Source organism: Hypanus sabinus, chromosome 7, assembly GCF_030144855.1.
Source record: "Hypanus sabinus isolate sHypSab1 chromosome 7, sHypSab1.hap1, whole genome shotgun sequence".
Lineage (NCBI taxonomy): Eukaryota > Metazoa > Chordata > Chondrichthyes > Myliobatiformes > Dasyatidae > Hypanus > Hypanus sabinus.
Window position 1 is genome coordinate 180,055,656 of NC_082712.1, and position 16,672 is coordinate 180,072,327.

At 44.2% G+C, this 16,672-nt stretch overlaps 1 protein-coding gene across 2 annotated transcripts in view; it reads left to right on the forward strand.

Moving 5' to 3' along the window:
• phrf1 (PHD and ring finger domains 1) overlaps positions 1-16,672 on the forward strand; it is a 188,827-nt gene that overhangs the window by 26,751 nt on the left and 145,404 nt on the right. Inside the window, exons 3-4 of one of the 2 annotated variants that reach the window (XM_059976264.1) lie at positions 3,242-3,435; positions 7,333-7,453. In XM_059976264.1, the coding sequence (XP_059832247.1) occupies positions 3,242-3,435; positions 7,333-7,453 (315 nt within the window). The remainder of the gene's footprint in view (positions 1-3,241; positions 3,436-7,332; positions 7,454-16,672) is intronic. The other variant, XM_059976263.1, reaches the window with a different exon arrangement.

Here is a 16,672-nt window from a genome sequence, read left to right on the forward strand (position 1 = left end):
AATTCCAGCGTGTACAAGCCCAATCTCTCCAATCTCTCTGCGTAAGACGGCCCTGCCATCCCAGGAATCAACCTAGTGAATCTACGCTGCACTTCCTCAATTGCCAGAATGTCTTTCCTTAAACCTGGAGACCAAAACTGTACACAATATTCCAGGTGTGGTCTCACCAGGGCCCTGTACAAATGCAAAAGGACATCCTTGCTCTTGTACTCAATTCCCCTTGTAATAAAGGCCAACATTCCATTTGCCCTCTTCACTGCCTGTTGCACTTGCTCATTCACCTTCATTGACTGATGAACTAGGACTCCTAGGTCTCTTTGCATTTCTCCCTTACCTAACTCTACACCATTCAGACAATACTCTGCCCTCTTGTTCCTGCTTCCAAAGGATAACTTCACATTTATTCACATTGAATGACATCTGCCAAATATCTGCCCACTCACCCAGCCTATCCAAGTTTCCCTGTATTCCCCTAACGTCCTCTTCGCATGTCACACTGCCACCCAGTTTAGTATCGTCAGCAAACTTGCTGATATAGTTTTCAATGCCCTCATCTAAATAGTTGACATAAATCGTAAAGAGCTGTGGTCCCAATACGGAGCCCTGTGGTACCCCACTAGTCACCTCCAGCCAGTCCGAGAAACACCCATTCACTGCTACCCTTTGCTTTCTATCTGCCAACCAGTTTTCTATCCATGTTGAAACCCTGCCCCCAATGCCATGAGCTCTGATTTTACTCACCAATCTCCTATGTGGCACCTTATCGAATGCCTTCTGAAAATCTAGGTACACACCATCCACTGGCTTACCCTCATCTAACATCCTTGTTACACCCTTTGACATACGTGGTTGACATTCTTTGACATATGAGCATGGATTAGGGGAGGGTGGTAGACATTACCTTATTTATTCAAGTTCAGTGCACCATGCAATTTAAAAAATATATATTTATTTCAAGAAAGATGTGGAGCAGGCCCTTCTGGCCCTTTAAGTGTGCCACTCAGCATTCCCTGACAGCCTCCAGTTTAACCCTTACCTGACTACATGGCGATTACAATGACCAATTAACCTACTCACTGATATGTCTTTGGACTGTGGGAGGAAACCGGAGCAGCCAGAGGAAAGCCACGCAGTCCATAGGAAGGACATACAGATTCCTTACAGGGGATTCCAGGATTGAACTCCAAGCTCCACCCTGAGCGATAATAGTGTCATGCTAATTGCTACGTTACCGCGCTGGTTTTGATCATGGTGATTTGATCTGTATAAATAGTAGATAGGGCAAGATTTTCACTGTATCTTGGTACATGTAACACTAATAAATCACTTTTGCAAGGCTTTTGACAAGGTCCCAGATGGCAGATTGATGACTGGAATATGAGAGCAAGGGTGTGATGCTGAGGCTTTATAAGGCATTGGTCAGACTGCACTTTGGAATATTGTGAGCAATTTTGGGCTCCTTATCGAAGAAAGGATTTGTTGGCATCTGAGAGGGACCAGAGGAGGTTCACGAGAATGATTTGAGATTGAAAGGATAATGTATGAGGAGCTTTTGATAGCTCTGGGCCTGTACTCACTGGAGTTTAGAATGGGGGGGAAGGGAGAATCTGATTGAGACCTATTGAATAGTGAAAGGCCTAGATAGAATGAATGTGGAGCGGATATTTCCTAAAGATGAGGAGGAATTTCTTTAGCCAGAGGGTGGTGAATCTGTGGAATTCAATGTCATGGATGGCTGTGGAGGCCAAATCATTGGGTATATTTAAAGTGGAGGTTTACAGTTTCTTGATGAATTGAGTGCTTCAAAGGTTATGGGGAGAAGGCAGGAGAATGAGGTTGTGAGGGATATTACAATTGTAAGAAAAAGTTCGTGACCCCTTCTCAGTTATCTGCCTTAATTGTGGTCTGATTTACATCTAAGTTGCAATAATAGACAAACCCAATCTGCCTAAACTAATAACACACAAACAATTGTACTACTTCTCATCAGATCTGAGTACACCATTTGAACAATCACAGTCTGGGTTCAACAAAGTATGTGAACCTCTGGGCTAAATCCTTCTACAAAATCTATTTGGAATCAGGTGTTCCAGTCAATGAGATGAGATTGAAGTGTGGATTGTAGAGATGCCCTGTTCTATACACAAAAATACAACTGCAGATGTTGTGCCTCAAAGAATACGTACACAACGCTGGAAGAACTCAGCAGGTCAGGCAGCATCTGTGAGAAAAGAGTAGCCAATGTTTTGGGTCGAGACCCTTCCATTCCTGATGAAAGGTCTCGGCCCGAAACATTGGCTACTCTTTTCTCACGGATGCTGCCTGACCTGCTGAGTTCTTCCAGCTTTGTGTACGTATTCCCTGTTCTATACAGCTGGGTACAGGTATTGATTTTAACCAATATTTTGATGACAAATGCTGACATCTTCATCAGGGATGATGCCTGCGCATTTCTAATTCAGTAGTATTTATACCCCTATTGTCCATCGCCGACTGGTTAGTCCTCATCTAATCAGGTTTTCACTCTTCCACTATGTTTATACAGGTAGTCCCCGAGTTACGAATGTCCGACTTACGGACAACTCATACTTAAGAACCGAGGAAGGAGAATGCCGTCTGCCATTTTAAGTCAGATTGCGACACTGTCCGCCATTTTAAGTCGTTGCCATTGACACTGTGTTGAGTGTTTAACCTTGTATTTGGCTTAAATTTTTCTTAGTAAGATTCACCCTGACCCCATGCCCACTGCATTGAATGTGTGCCTTAAGGCTCCTGTACCACCTCCTTAATGGTAGCAATGAGAAGAGGGCATGTCCTAGGTGATGGGGGTCCTTAATGATGGATGCTGTTTTCTAGAAGCATTGCCTTTTAAAGATATCTTCAATGCTGGGGAGGCTAGTGCCCATGATGGAGCTGGCGGAGTTTACAACTTTCTGCAGCTTTTTTAAATCCTGTGCAATGGCCTGTCCAGACCAAATGGAGATGCAACCAGTCAGAATGTTTTCCATGGTACATCTTTGAAAGCTGTGGGTATCTGTGGTGACATCAATTGTCCTCAAACTCCTAATGAAATATAGCCCGTTGTGCCTTCCTTGCAATTGTATCAATATATTGGACCTAGGATAAATCTTCAGTGATGCTGACACTCAGGAACATGAAACTGCCCCATTGAGGCTTGAAGTTGAGTAGTGGGAATGTCATTAATTTTGTCAAACACTTTTTATCTTGTTGGACTTTGAAGATGATGAGGCTGATGGTGCAGCTGAAGGAGTGGACGCTGAGAAATCTGGCGCTGCAGAGAAGTGGGCAAGTGGCTCTGACGAGGAGAGTGAGAATTGCCCAATCTGTCTCAATGCTTTCCGGGATCAGGCTATCGGAACTCCAGAGAGCTGTGTGCATTACTTCTGCCTTGATTGCATCCTCGAATGGGCAAAGGTGAGTACTGTCAACACACAGAGTTGGATTGTGATGTTATAATCTATGGTTCTCTCAGAAGTCAGGAGAGAGGCACAAATCTGATGCTTAACAAATGTTAACAAATGTTAAGCATTGAGAAAAAACAAAGAAAACACAAGCAGAATATAGTAGCAGAAGACTTAAAGGCAAAGAGACTAGGATTAAGTTGGTGCTGACCATGTGGTGTAGCATTTTTATACCCTGGATCAGCAAAATTCCATTCAAATTTGCAGCTAAAAGGCAATCAATGAGATAGCCCTTAATCACATAATCCAGTACCAAGAGAAGATTCCAGAATTATACCAGTAGTATAACATAAGGGGACACATTGAACAACTGCATATACATATTATGTCCACTAGGAAGCATAACACCCTGTCATATGCATATAAAAACTACTTAAGTACAACCAGATGATTAGTTGTTAAATTGCAAAGAAAATAACAATCAAGTAGTCCAATTTACGAATTCAACAGTTAGATCCATCGTCAGTAACATGCTAAACTTGTGTCAAATTTGTGACCTTTCCAAACCTGAAATTAATGATTGACAGACATCTCCTTCCAGAGTAGTAACTGACGGATGTCAGCCTCCGGGGTAGTGTGTGGTAGATGCCAGCCTCTGGGGTAGTGTGTGATAGATGCCAGCCTCTGGGGTAGTGTGTGGTAGATGCCAGCCTCCAGGGTAGTGCGTGGTAGATGCCAGCCTCTGGGGTAGTGCGTGGTAGATGCCAGCCTCCGGGGTAGTGCGTGGTAGATGCCAGCCTCCAGGGTAGTGTGTGGTAGATGCCAGCCTCCGGGGTAGTGCGTGGTAGATGCCAGCCTCCGGGGTAGTGTGTGATAGATGCCAGCCTCTGGGGTAGTGCGTGGTAGATGCCAGCCTCTGGGGTAGTGTGTGATAGATGCCAGCCTCCGGGGTAGTGTGTGATAGATGCCAGCCTCTGGGGTAATGTGTGGTAGATGCCAGCCTCTGGGGTAGTGCGTGGTAGATGCCAGCCTCTGGGGTAGTGTGTGATAGATGCCAGCCTCTGGGGTAGTGTGTGATAGATGCCAGCCTCTGGGGTAGTGCGTGGTAGAGGCCAGCCTCCGGGGTAGTGTGTGGTAGATGCCAGCCTCCGGGGTAGTGTGTGATAGATGCCAGCCTCTGGGGTAGTGTGTGGTAGATGCCAGCCTCTGTGGTAGTGTGTGGTAGATGCCAGCCTCTGGGGTAGTGTGTGATAGATGCCAGCCTCCGGGGTAGTGTGTGGTAGATGCCAGCCTCCGGGGTAGTGCGTGGTAGATGCCAGCCTCCAGGGTAGTGCGTGGTAGATGCCAGCCTCCAGGGTAGTGCGTGGAAGAGGCCAGCCTCCGGGGTAGTGCGTGGTAGAGGCCAGCCTCCGGGGTAGAGCGTGGTAGATGCCAGCCTCTGGGGTAGAGCGTGGTAGATGCCAGCCTCTGGGGTAGTGCATGGTAGATGCCAGCCTCCGGGGTAGTGTGTGATAGATGCCAGCCTCTGGGGTAGTGCGTGGTAGATGCCAGCCTCCGGGGTAGTGTGTGGTAGATGCCAGCCTCCGGGGTAGTGTGTGGTAGATGCCAGCCTCCAGGGTAGTGTGTGATAGATGCCAGCCTCTGGGGTAGTGTGTGATAGATGCCAGCCTCTGGGGTAGTGTGTGATAGATGCCAGCCTCTGGGGTAGTGCGTGGTAGATGCCAGCCTCCGGGGTAGTGCGTGGTAGATGCCAGCCTCTGGGGTAGTGTGTGATAGATGCCAGCCTCTGGGGCAGTGGCTGGTGCACGTCACTCTCTGCTCACACATCTGCATCAGTTATGTGTTATGACCATAGGCATAGGAGCAGAATTAGGCCATTTGCCTATTGTGTCTGCTCTGCCATTCATTCATGGCTGATCCCTTATTTCCACTCCTCAGCTCCACTCCCTGGTCTTCTCCCCATTACCTTTGATACCGTGTCCAATCAAGACCCTATCAGTCTCCACCTTAAATACACCCAACGACCTGGCCTCCACAGCTGCCTGTGGTAACAAATTCCACAAATTCAACACCTTCTAGCTAAAGAAATTTTTCTGCATGATTTAAACGGACATCCCTCTGTTCTGAGGTTGTGCCCTCATGTCTTTGACGCACCTACTATGGGAATCATCCTTTCCATATCTACTCTGTCTATTCCTTTCAACATTTGGGAGGTTTCAATGAGATTCCATCTAAGTTCCAGCGAGTACAGACCCAGAGCTATCAAATGTTCCTTGCATGATAACCCTTTAATTACCAGAATCATCCTTGTGAACCTCCTCTTAATCCTCTCCAATGCCAGCACATCTTTTCCTAGATGAGGAGCCCAAAACTGTTCACAATACTCAAGGCAAGGCCATACCAGGACTTTATAAAGCCTCAGCATCACATCTCTGCTCTTGTATTCTAGACCTCTTGAAATGAATTCTTAACATTGCATTTGCCTTCCTGACCACTGACTCTACCTGCAAGTTAACCTTGCGTTTTCCAACATTGTATTTAATTTACCATTTTCGTGCCCATTCTTCTAATCTGTCTAAGTCATTCTGCAGCCAACCTGTTTCCTCAATACTGCATGCCCCTCTGCCAATCTTCATATCATGTGCAAACTTGGCAACAAAGTCATCTATGACTTTGGCAAACTTGGCAACAAAGATAGGAAGCAAAGAGTGGGAGTAAACGGGACCTTTTCAGAATGGCAGACAGTGACTAGTGGGGTACCGCAAGGCTCAGTGCAGGGACCCCAGTTGTTACAACATATATTGATGATTTAGACGAGGGAATTAAATGCAGCATCTCCAAGTTTGTGGATGACACGAAGCTGGGCAGCGGTGTTAGCTGTGAGGAGGATGCTAAGAGGATGCGGTTTGGACACGCTAGGGGCAGGAAGCATGTTCCCGATGTTGGGGGAGTCCAGAACCAGAGGTCTGTATAAGGATAAGGGGTAGTCCATTTGGAACGGAGTTGAGGAAAAATTTTTTCACCAGGAGAGTTGTGGATCTGTGGAATGCTGTGCCTCAGAAGGCAGTGGAGGCCAATTCTCTGGATGCTTTCAAGAAAGAGTTAGATAGAGCTCTTAAAGATAGTGGAGTCAAGGGATATGGGGAGAAGGCAGGAACGGGGTACTGATTGTGGATGATCAGCCGTGATCACAGTGAATGGCGGTGCTGGCTCAAAGGGCCGAATGGCCTATTCCTGCACCTATTGTCTCAGCTTCTCTTAAATGTTGAAATCAACCCTACATCCATTACTGGTGCTGACAGCTAGTTTCACACTCTCAACACCCTCTTGAGTAAAGAAGTTCCTTTTAAACATTTCACCTTTCACCTTTAACCCATGACTTCTCAGTCTAGTCTCACTCAGCCTCAGTGGGAAAAGCTTGCTTGCATTTATCCTATCTATGCCCTTCATAATTTTGTATACCTCTATCAAATCTCCTCTTATTCTCCTATGCTCCAGGTGAATAAAATCCTAGCCTATTCAACATTTCCCTATAACTCTGGTCCTCAAGTCCTGGCACCATCCTTGTAAATGTTCTCTGCACTCTTTTAATTTTATTTTTGTCTTTCCTGTAGGTAGGTGATCAAAACTAGCACACAATACTCCAAATAAGGCCTCACCAACATCTTGTACAACTTCAATAGAACATCCCAACTCCTGTACTCAGTACATCCATTTATAAGGGCTAATGTGCCAAAAGCTTTCTTTATGATACTATCTGTCTGTGATGCACTTTCAATGTATTACGGACTCGTATTCCTAGATTCCTGTTCTACAGAACTGCGTAGTGGACTTCTGTGTAAGTCCTGCCTTGTTTGGTCCTTTCACACCTCACACTTGTTGGCATTAAATTCAATTTGCTGTTTTTCAGCCCATTTATGCAGCATGTCGAGATCCCACTGCAAACTTTGATAGTCTTCCTCGCTGTCTGCTACACCCCCAAACTTGGTGTCATCTGCAAATTTTCTGATCCAGTTTACCACATCATCCAGGTCAGTGATACAGATGATAAACAACAATGGACCCAGCACCGATCCCTGTGACACAACACTAGTCACAGGCCACCAGACACAGAGGCAACCATCTACTACCATTCTCTGGCTTCTCCCATGAAGCCAATGTCTGATCCAATTTACTACCTCATCTTAAATGACAAGCAGCTGAACCTTCTTGATGAAGCTCTCATCTGGGACCTTGTCAAAGGCCTTGCTAAAGTCCATGTAGACACCATCCGCTGCCTTGCATTCATCAACTTTCCAGCATTTATATAGTCATGAAGTAAATTATAAAATAATACTAATTCCATAATTCTTATACTCAGCATCCTGACTGATGAAGGCCAGTGTGTTAAATGCTTTGTTCACCACCCTGACTATCTGTGTATCTGCTTTCAATGAGTTATGCACTTACCCTCTGTTCCATTACACTTCCTTCCGTCAATAATGTAAGATTATTACGTGATTGGACACGCTAGAGGCAGGAAACATGTTCCTGATGTTGGGGGAGTCCAGAACCAGAGGCCACAGTTTAAGAATAAGGAGTAGGCCATTTAGAACGGAGTTGAGGAGAAACTTTTTCACCCAGAGAGTTGTGGATCTGTGGAATGCTCTGCCTCAGAAGGCAGTGGAGGTCAATTCTCTGGATGCTTTCAAGAAAGAGATAGAGCTCTTAAAGATAGCGGAGTCAAGGGATATGGGGAGAAGGCAGGAACGGGTTACTGATGGTGGATGATCAGCCATGATCGTATTGAATGGCGGTGCTGGCTCGAAGGGCCAATTGGTCTACTCCTGCACCTATTGTCTATTGTGCCCTATTATTCTTAGTACCTACTCTAATTTGACTACTATCCAAATTGCATAACCTCACTCTTATCTGTTCTGAAGTCCATTTCCCACTTTTAGGTCCACTTGCCCATCAGAACAAGATTCCCCCTGAAATCTGCGATAACCTTCACTATCAATGACAGTTCCTAATTTTGTGTCATCCACAAACTTACTGAACAAGCCATGTGTATTAATATCAAAAGCATTTAGACAATAGACAATAGGTGCAGGTATCCATAAGATACCTATCTAGCTCCTTCTTGAAAGCATCCAGAGAATTGGCCTCCACTGCCTTCTGAGGCAGTGCATTCCACACCGTCACAACTCTCTGGGAGAAGAAGTTTTTCCTTAACTCTGTCCTAAATGACCTACCCCTTATTCTTAAACCATGCCCTCTGGTACCAGACTCTCCCAGCATCTGGAACATATTTCCTGCCTCTATCTTGTCCAATCCCTTAATAATCTTATATGTTGCAATCAGATCCCCTCTCAATCTCCTTAATTCCAGCGTGTACAAGCCCAGTCTCTCTAACCTCTCTGCGTAAGACAGTTCGGACAACCCAGGAATTAACTTTGTGAATCTACGCTGCACTTCCTCTACAGCCAGGATGTCCTTCCTTAACCCTGGAGACCAAAACTGTACACAATACCCCAGGTGTGGTCTCACCAGGGCCCTGTACAAATGCAAAAGGATTTCCTTGCTCTTGTACTCAATTCCCTTTGTAATAAAGGCCAACATTTCATTAGCCTTCTTCACTGCCTGCTGCACTTGCTCATTCACCTTCAGTGACTGATGAACAAGGACTCCTAGATCTCTTTGTATTTCTCCCTTACCTAACTCTACACCGTTCAGATAATAATCTGCCTTCCTGTTCTTACTCCCAAAGTGGTTAACCTCACACTTATTCACATTAAACGTCATTTGCCAAGTATCTGCCCATTCACCCAGCCTATCCAAGTCACCCTGAATTCTCCTAACATCCTCATCACATGTCACACTGCTACCCAGCTTAGTATCATCAGCAAACTTGCTGATGTTATTCTCAATACCTTCATCTAAATCGTTGACGTAAATCATAAACAGCTGTGGTCCCAATACCGAGCCCTGTGGCACCCCACTAGTTACCACCTGCCATTCCGAGAAACACCCATTCACCGCTACCTTTGCTTTCTATCTGCCAACCAGTTTTCTATCCATGTCAATATCTTCCCCTCAATGCCATGAGCTCTGATTTTACCCACCAATCTCCTATGTGGGACCTTATCAAATGCCTTCTGAAAATCAAGGTACACTACATCCACTGGATCTCCCTTGTCTAACTTTGTGGTTACATCCTCGAAAAACTCCAATAGATTAGTCAAACATGATTTGCCCTTGGTAAATCCATGCTGGCTCAGCCCAATCCTATCACTGCTATCTAGATATGCCACTATTTAATCTTTAATAATGGACTCTAGCATCTTCCCCACTACTGATGTTAGGCTGACAGGACGATAGTTCTCTGTTTTCTCCCTCCTTCCTTTCTTAAAAAGTGGGATAACATTAGCCATTCTCCAATCCTCAGGAACTGATTCTGAATCTGAGGAACATTGGAAAATGATTACCAATGCATCCACAATTTCCAGAGCCACCTCCTTTAGTACCCTAGGATGCAGATCATCTGGATCTGGGGATTTGTTAGCCTTCAGTCCCGTCAGTCTACTTATCACCATTTCCTTCCTAATGTCAATCTGTTTCATTTCCTCTGTTACCCTATGTCCTTGGCCCATCCATACATCTGCGAGATTGCTTGTGTCTTCCCTAGTGAAGACAGATCTAAAGTACTTATTAAATTCTTCTGCCATTTCTCTGTTTCCCATAACAATTTCACCCAATTCATTCTTCAAGGGCCCAATATTGTTCTTAACTATCTTCTTTCTCTTCACATACCTAAAAAAGATTTTGCTATCCTTCTTTATATTCCTGGCTAGCTTGTGTTAGTACCTCATTTTTGCTCCCGGTATTGCCTTTTTAGTTAAGTTCTGTTGTTCCTTAAAAATTTCCCAATCATCTGTCTTCCCACTCACCTTAGCTCTGTCATACTTTTTTTTTAATGCTATGCAATCTCTGACTTCCTTTGTCAACCACTGTGGCCCTTTTCTGTCCTTTGAATCCTTCCTTCTCTGGGAGATGAACTGATTTTGCACCTTGTGCATTATTCCCAAGAATATCTGCCTTGGCTGTTCCACTGTCTTTTCTGCTAGGATATCTGTCCATTTAACTTTGGCCAGCTCCTCCCTCATGGCTCCATAGTCTCCTTTGTTCAACTGCAACACTGACACCTCTGATCTGCCCTTTTCTATAAATAACGAATAACAAGGTTCCATTTCTATAAATAATGAATAACAAAGTTCCCAACACTGACCCTTGCAGCACACTTTTAGTCACCAGCCTCAGTTCCGAAAGACAACCCAGTCCATTGTGGGTAAAGCCCTCCCCACCATTGAGCACATCGACACGGAGCGCTGTTACGGAAAGCAGCATCCATCATCATTGACTCCTGCCATCCAGGCCATGCCTCTGCTTTACTACTGCATTCAGGAAGGAGGTACAGGAGCCTTAGGACCCACATCACCAAGTTCAGGAACAGTTAATACCCCTCTTGAACCAGAGGGGAGAACTTCACTCAACTTCACTTGTCCCATCACTGAACTGTTACCACAACCTATGGGCTCACTTTCAAGGGCTTTTCATGTCATGTTCCTGATATTGATTGCTTATTTATTTATTACTATTTTTTTCTTTTTGCATTTGCAGTTTGTTTTTTCCCCACATTAGTTGTTTGTCTTGTGTGGGGTCTTTCATTGATTCTATTGTGCTCCTTTGTATTTACTGTGAATACGCACAAGAAAAGGAATCTCAGGGTTGTATGTGTTCTTTGATTATGAATTTACTTTTGAAGTTTTGAACAGCCTTTAAACACCACCATCGGCTTCTTACCGCTAAGCCAATTTTAAAATCTTTTCAGTATGTTTTCACCTCTTATCTTTGGATAATTGGTCTTTGTTCCAGGGACATTGGGATCTGTTTCGAAGGGATGGTCTACATCTGAACCGGAGGGGTACTAACATTCTTGCAGGAGTATTTGCCAGTGCTGCTCGGGGGGGGGGGGGGGGGGGGTTTAAACTAGATGTGCAGGGGGCAGGGATCCAGATCCAGAGGGTTGGTCAGAAGGTGCATGGGGTTAAATGTGTACAAGGTTTGGGTGATCTTGAGAAGGTCATCAAAATTCAGGGTGCAATTTGCCCGATGGAAGTTCAAGGAGCTGGGTTAGGTACAGTAGACAGTGTTTTAAGCAAAGAGAGGAGGAATGGGCTAAGAATTCTATACTTGAATGCGCGTAGTGTCAGAAATAAGACAGATGAGCTTGAAGCTCAGATGAAAATGGGGAACTACGATATTGTTGGGATAACGGAGACATGGCTGCAAGGGGATCAGGCCTGGGAATTGAGTGTACCAGGGTATACGTGCTATCGTAGAGACAGAAATATGGGAAGAGGGGGTGGGGTGGCCCTGTTGGTGAGGAATGAGATTCAGTCCTTAGCAAGAGGTGACTTGGGAACAGGGGAACTTGGGAACAGAGTCTGTGTGGATTGAGCTGAGGAACAGTAAGGGTAAAAAGACCCTAATGGGTGTTGTGTACAGGCCCCCAAACAGTAGCGTGGATATTGGGTACAAGTTGATTAGGGAATTAACATTGGCATGTGCTAAAGGTAATGCAGTCGTTATGGGAGATTTCAACATGCAGGTGAACTGGGAGAATCAGGTAGGTGCTGGACCCCAGGATAGGGAGTTTGTGGAGTGTCTAAGGGATGTATTTTTGGAACAGCTTGTGCTTGAGCCAACCAGGAACGAGGCTATTTTGGACTTGGTGATGTGTAATGAACAGGAATTGATAAGTGATCTTGAAGTAAAGGAGCCATTAGGAAGTAGTGATCATAACATGATAAGTTTTTATCTACAATTTGAGAGGGATAGGGGCAGATCAGAGGTGTCAGTGTTGCAATTAAATAAAGGAGACTACGGAGCCATGAGGGATGAGCTGGCCAAAGTTAAATGGGCAGATGCCCTGGCAGGAAAGACAGTGGATCAGCAGTGGCAGATATTCTTGGGCATAATACAAAAGATGCAAATGCAGTTCATTCCAATGAGAAGGAAGGATTCAAAGAGGGGGAAGGGGCCACAGTGGTTGACAAAGGAAGTCAGAGATTGTATAGCATTAAAGAAAAAGAAGTATGACAGGGCTAAGATGAGTGGGAATACAGATGATTGGGAAAGTTTTAAGGAACAGCAGATCTTAACTAAAAAAGCAATACGGAGAGAAAAAATCAGGTATGAGCTCAGTCTAGCCAGGAATATAAAAGGGGATAGCAAAAGCTTTTTTAGCTATGTGAAGAGAAAGAAGATAGTTAAGAACAATGTTGGCCCCTTGAAGAATGAATTGGGAGAAATTGTTATGGGAAACAGGGAAATGGCAACAGAATTTAATGCATACTTTAGATCTGTCTTCACCAGGGAGGACACAAGCAATCTCCCAGATGTATGGATGGGCCAGGGTCATAAGATATCAGAGGAATTGAGACAGATTGACATTAGGAAAGAAACTGTGATGAGTAGACTGGTAGGACTGAAGGCTAATAAATCCCCGGATCCAGATGGTCTGCATCCGAGGGTTCTAAAAGAGGTGGCTCAGGAAATTGCGGATGCATTGGTAATCATTTTCCAATGTTCCTTAGATTCAGGATCAGTTCCTGAAGATTGGAGAGTGGCTAATGTTGTCCCACTTTTCAAGAAGGGAGGGAAGGAGAAAACGGAGAACTATCACCCTGTTAGCCTAACGTCAGTCGTGGGGAAGATGCTTGAGTCCATTATTAAGGACGAAATAGTGGCACATCCAGATGGCAGAAATAGGATTAGGCCGAGCCAGCATGGATTTACCAAGGGCAAATCATGCTTGACTAATCTGTTGGAGTTTTTTGAGGGTGTAACAAGGATGTTAGACGAGGGTAAGCCAGTAGATGTTGTGTACCTAGATTTTCAGAAGGCATTCGATAAGGTGCCACATAGGAGATTGGTGAGTAAAATCAGAGCTCATGGCATTGGGGGCAGGGTTTCAACATGGATAGAAAACTGGTTGGCAGATAGAAAGCAAAGGGTAGCAGTGAATGGGTGTTTCTCGGACTGGCTGGAGGTGACTAGTGGGGTACCACAGGGCTCTGTATTGGGACCACAGCTCTTTACGATTTATGTCAATGATTTAGATGAGGGCATTGAAAACTATATCAGCAAGTTTGCTGACGATACTAAACTGGGTGGCAGTGTGACATGCGAAGAGGACGTTAGGAGAATACAGGGAGACTTGGATAGGCTGAGTGAGTGGGCAGATACTTGGCAGATGTCATTCAATGTGAATAAATGTGAAGTTATCCACTTTGGAAGCTGGAACAAGAGGGCAGAGTATTGTCTGAACGGTGTCGAGTTAGGTAAGGGAGAAATGCAAAGAGACCTAGGAGTCCTAGTTCACCAGTCAATGAAAGTGAATGAGCAAGTGCAACAGGCAGTGAAGAGGGCAAATGGAATGTTGGCCTTTGTTACAAGGGGAATTGAATACAAGAGCAAGGATGTTCTTTTGCATTTGTACAGGGCCCTGGTGAGACCACACCTGGAATATTGTCTACAGTTTTGGTCTCCAGGTTTAAGGAAGGACATTCTGGCAATTGAGGAAGTGCAGCGTAGATTCACTAGGTTGATTCCTGGGATGGCAGGGCTGTCTTACGCAGAGAGATTGGAGAGATTGGGCTTGTACACGCTGGAATTGAGGAGATTGAGAGGGTATCTGATTGAAACGTTTAAGATAATTAAAGGATTTGATAGGATTGAGGCAGGAAATATGTTCCAGATGTTGGGAGAGTCCAGTACCAGAGGGCATGGATTGAGAATAAGAGGTCAGTTATTTAAAACAGAGTTGAGGAAGAGCTTCTTCTCCCAGAGAGTTGTGGAGGTGTGGAATGCACTGCCTCAGAAGACGGTGGAGGCCAATTCTCTGGATGCTTTCAAGAAGGAGCTGGATAGATATCTGATGGATAGGGGAATCAAGGGATATGGGGACAAGGCAGGGACTGGGTATTGATAGTGAATGATCAGCCATGATCTCAGAATGGCGGTGCAGACTCGAGGGGCCGAATGGTCTACTTCTGCACCTATTGTCTGTTGTCTATTCTTATGTAGGAAAGTGCTGAAGGAGTGGTTTGAAGGTAGAACATAGAAGAGTACAGACCCTTCAGCCCACCTTTTAACCTACTCCAAGATCAATCTAACATTCCCCACCTGAATCATCCATGTGCTTATGTAAGAGTCTCTTAAATGTCTCTTATGTATCTGCTCTGCCACCTCCTCTGGTCCATTGTTCCATGTAGCCATCACTCTGCAACACCTGCCTCTGACATTAAACCTCTTCCCCCCCCCCCCATATACTTTCCTCCAATCACCTTAAAATCATGCCCCCTGATACTAGTCATTTGCGCTCTAGGAACAAGTCTGGTTGGCCAGTAAACTATTCTGTGACTTCTGTTTACTTAAGGTAACTTTAAGGTAATCTTTGATTTATTTTCTTTTACCCAATACAAGATTTTTAATAAGGTAAATTAGATGTCAGAGAATTTTATTTCAGATGGACAGTGGGTGTATGAATCCAGTTGAAAAAAAGGGGTGTTCTATGTATTTTAAGAATGTGAATTGACAGCTTTAGAATTGTTGGGCATTTTGTTGGTACTCTATTGTATAACACCAATGTGGTGGTGGTACTCTATTCAACTGAAGTCAAATTCAAGTTTATTGTCATTCAACAGTACTAATGTATGCTGTCCAACAAAATAACATTCCCCAGACCAAGATGCACAACACAGTACATATAACTCTCACACATAACACATAGAGTAATATTACCACAAATAACTTAACAACAAATTATCAGGTGCATTTAAGAAAACAAGTTAAAAAGTAAACAGTATAATGCTACTGGCTTCTTGCATGATGAGACCTGGGTGCTAGCAGGGAGTTCAGTAGTTTCCCATTCTAACAGTCTTTGTCCTAATGCTACAGTACCTCCTGCTTGATGGTAGAGGTTCAATGAGATTGTTGGACGGATGAGAGGGATTACAGTAATGCTAAGAGCCCTGTGTACACAGCGCTCCTGATAAATATCTCTGATGGATGAAAGGGAGACCATGATGATACTCTCAGCATTCCTTGCAATCCCTTGTAGTGTCTTGTGGTTAGATGCCTTGCAATTCCCATACCAGTCAGAGATTCAGCTGGTCAGGACACTCAATGCTGCTCCTGTAAAAATTGGTTAAAATAGGAGTGAGGAGAGCCTCAATCTCCTATCTCCTTTGTATAAAATGCCAGTGTGGTAGTACTCTATTGTATAAAACACCAATGTGGTGGTTAGCTATTGTATAAAGCACCAATATGTATGTGTTCCGTTGATGGAGTGTTTGTACTTTGATTGTAAAGGGCTCTGGGATGTTTGAGGTGGTATTGTCCAAGTGTGAGTGTATTCTTTTTTGCTTCCAGATGTAGAGGCACATCTAGGATAAATACAGTGGATTCTGGTTAATTGGGGCAGCTGTTTGTTTGGGACAAAAACAAATCGAGAAAATATTCAGGATTCCTTTTGTTTATTTGGGACACTATGTTGCTTAATTGGGCCAAGGACTGTTGTCGAGCAGTTTCTAACTAGTGTCAGTTCCGTGCACTTCTGTGGCTGACCGTTAGACACTACACCAAGCTTAGAGCAAACAGTTTAAAATAACATCACTTGTGTGTTTGTGTTCAAAAGTGATCTTTGTCACTGCTCATTGGCGAACAATCAGCAATAAGACAATTTCAAACTGTTTTGTTCATTCAGCTTTCAAGCATTCAGGCTTGGGAATGCCAGAAATGGCTGGGAATGAAAATAAAACTATTTCACTAGTTCAGCAAGTTAGAGCTGTGAAGAATTTGAAGGTATCGACAATAATCTTCAATGTTACAATGAAAATGAAGATTTGCAGGACGCAGTTGTTGAAAGCATGTATGAAGGCAGTCCATTATCTGCACTAGGTGTCTGTACTGATTTTGCTCATTGTGTATGCTGAATGAATTCCTCCACCAATAACTATTAGGAACTAATAGTTGTATAGTACTGTATGTAAAGAGGGTTTCTTCTTTTTTGTTAACTAGCAGGAATGCTAATTTACTGATAACGAGAATGGTATTCCTTTGTAAACCAAATGGGGATTAATGTTCTTTCTTCTGAGTCTGTAAGCTTTTGTTGACGGGCTTTTGGGCAGATCGGCACGAGGGGG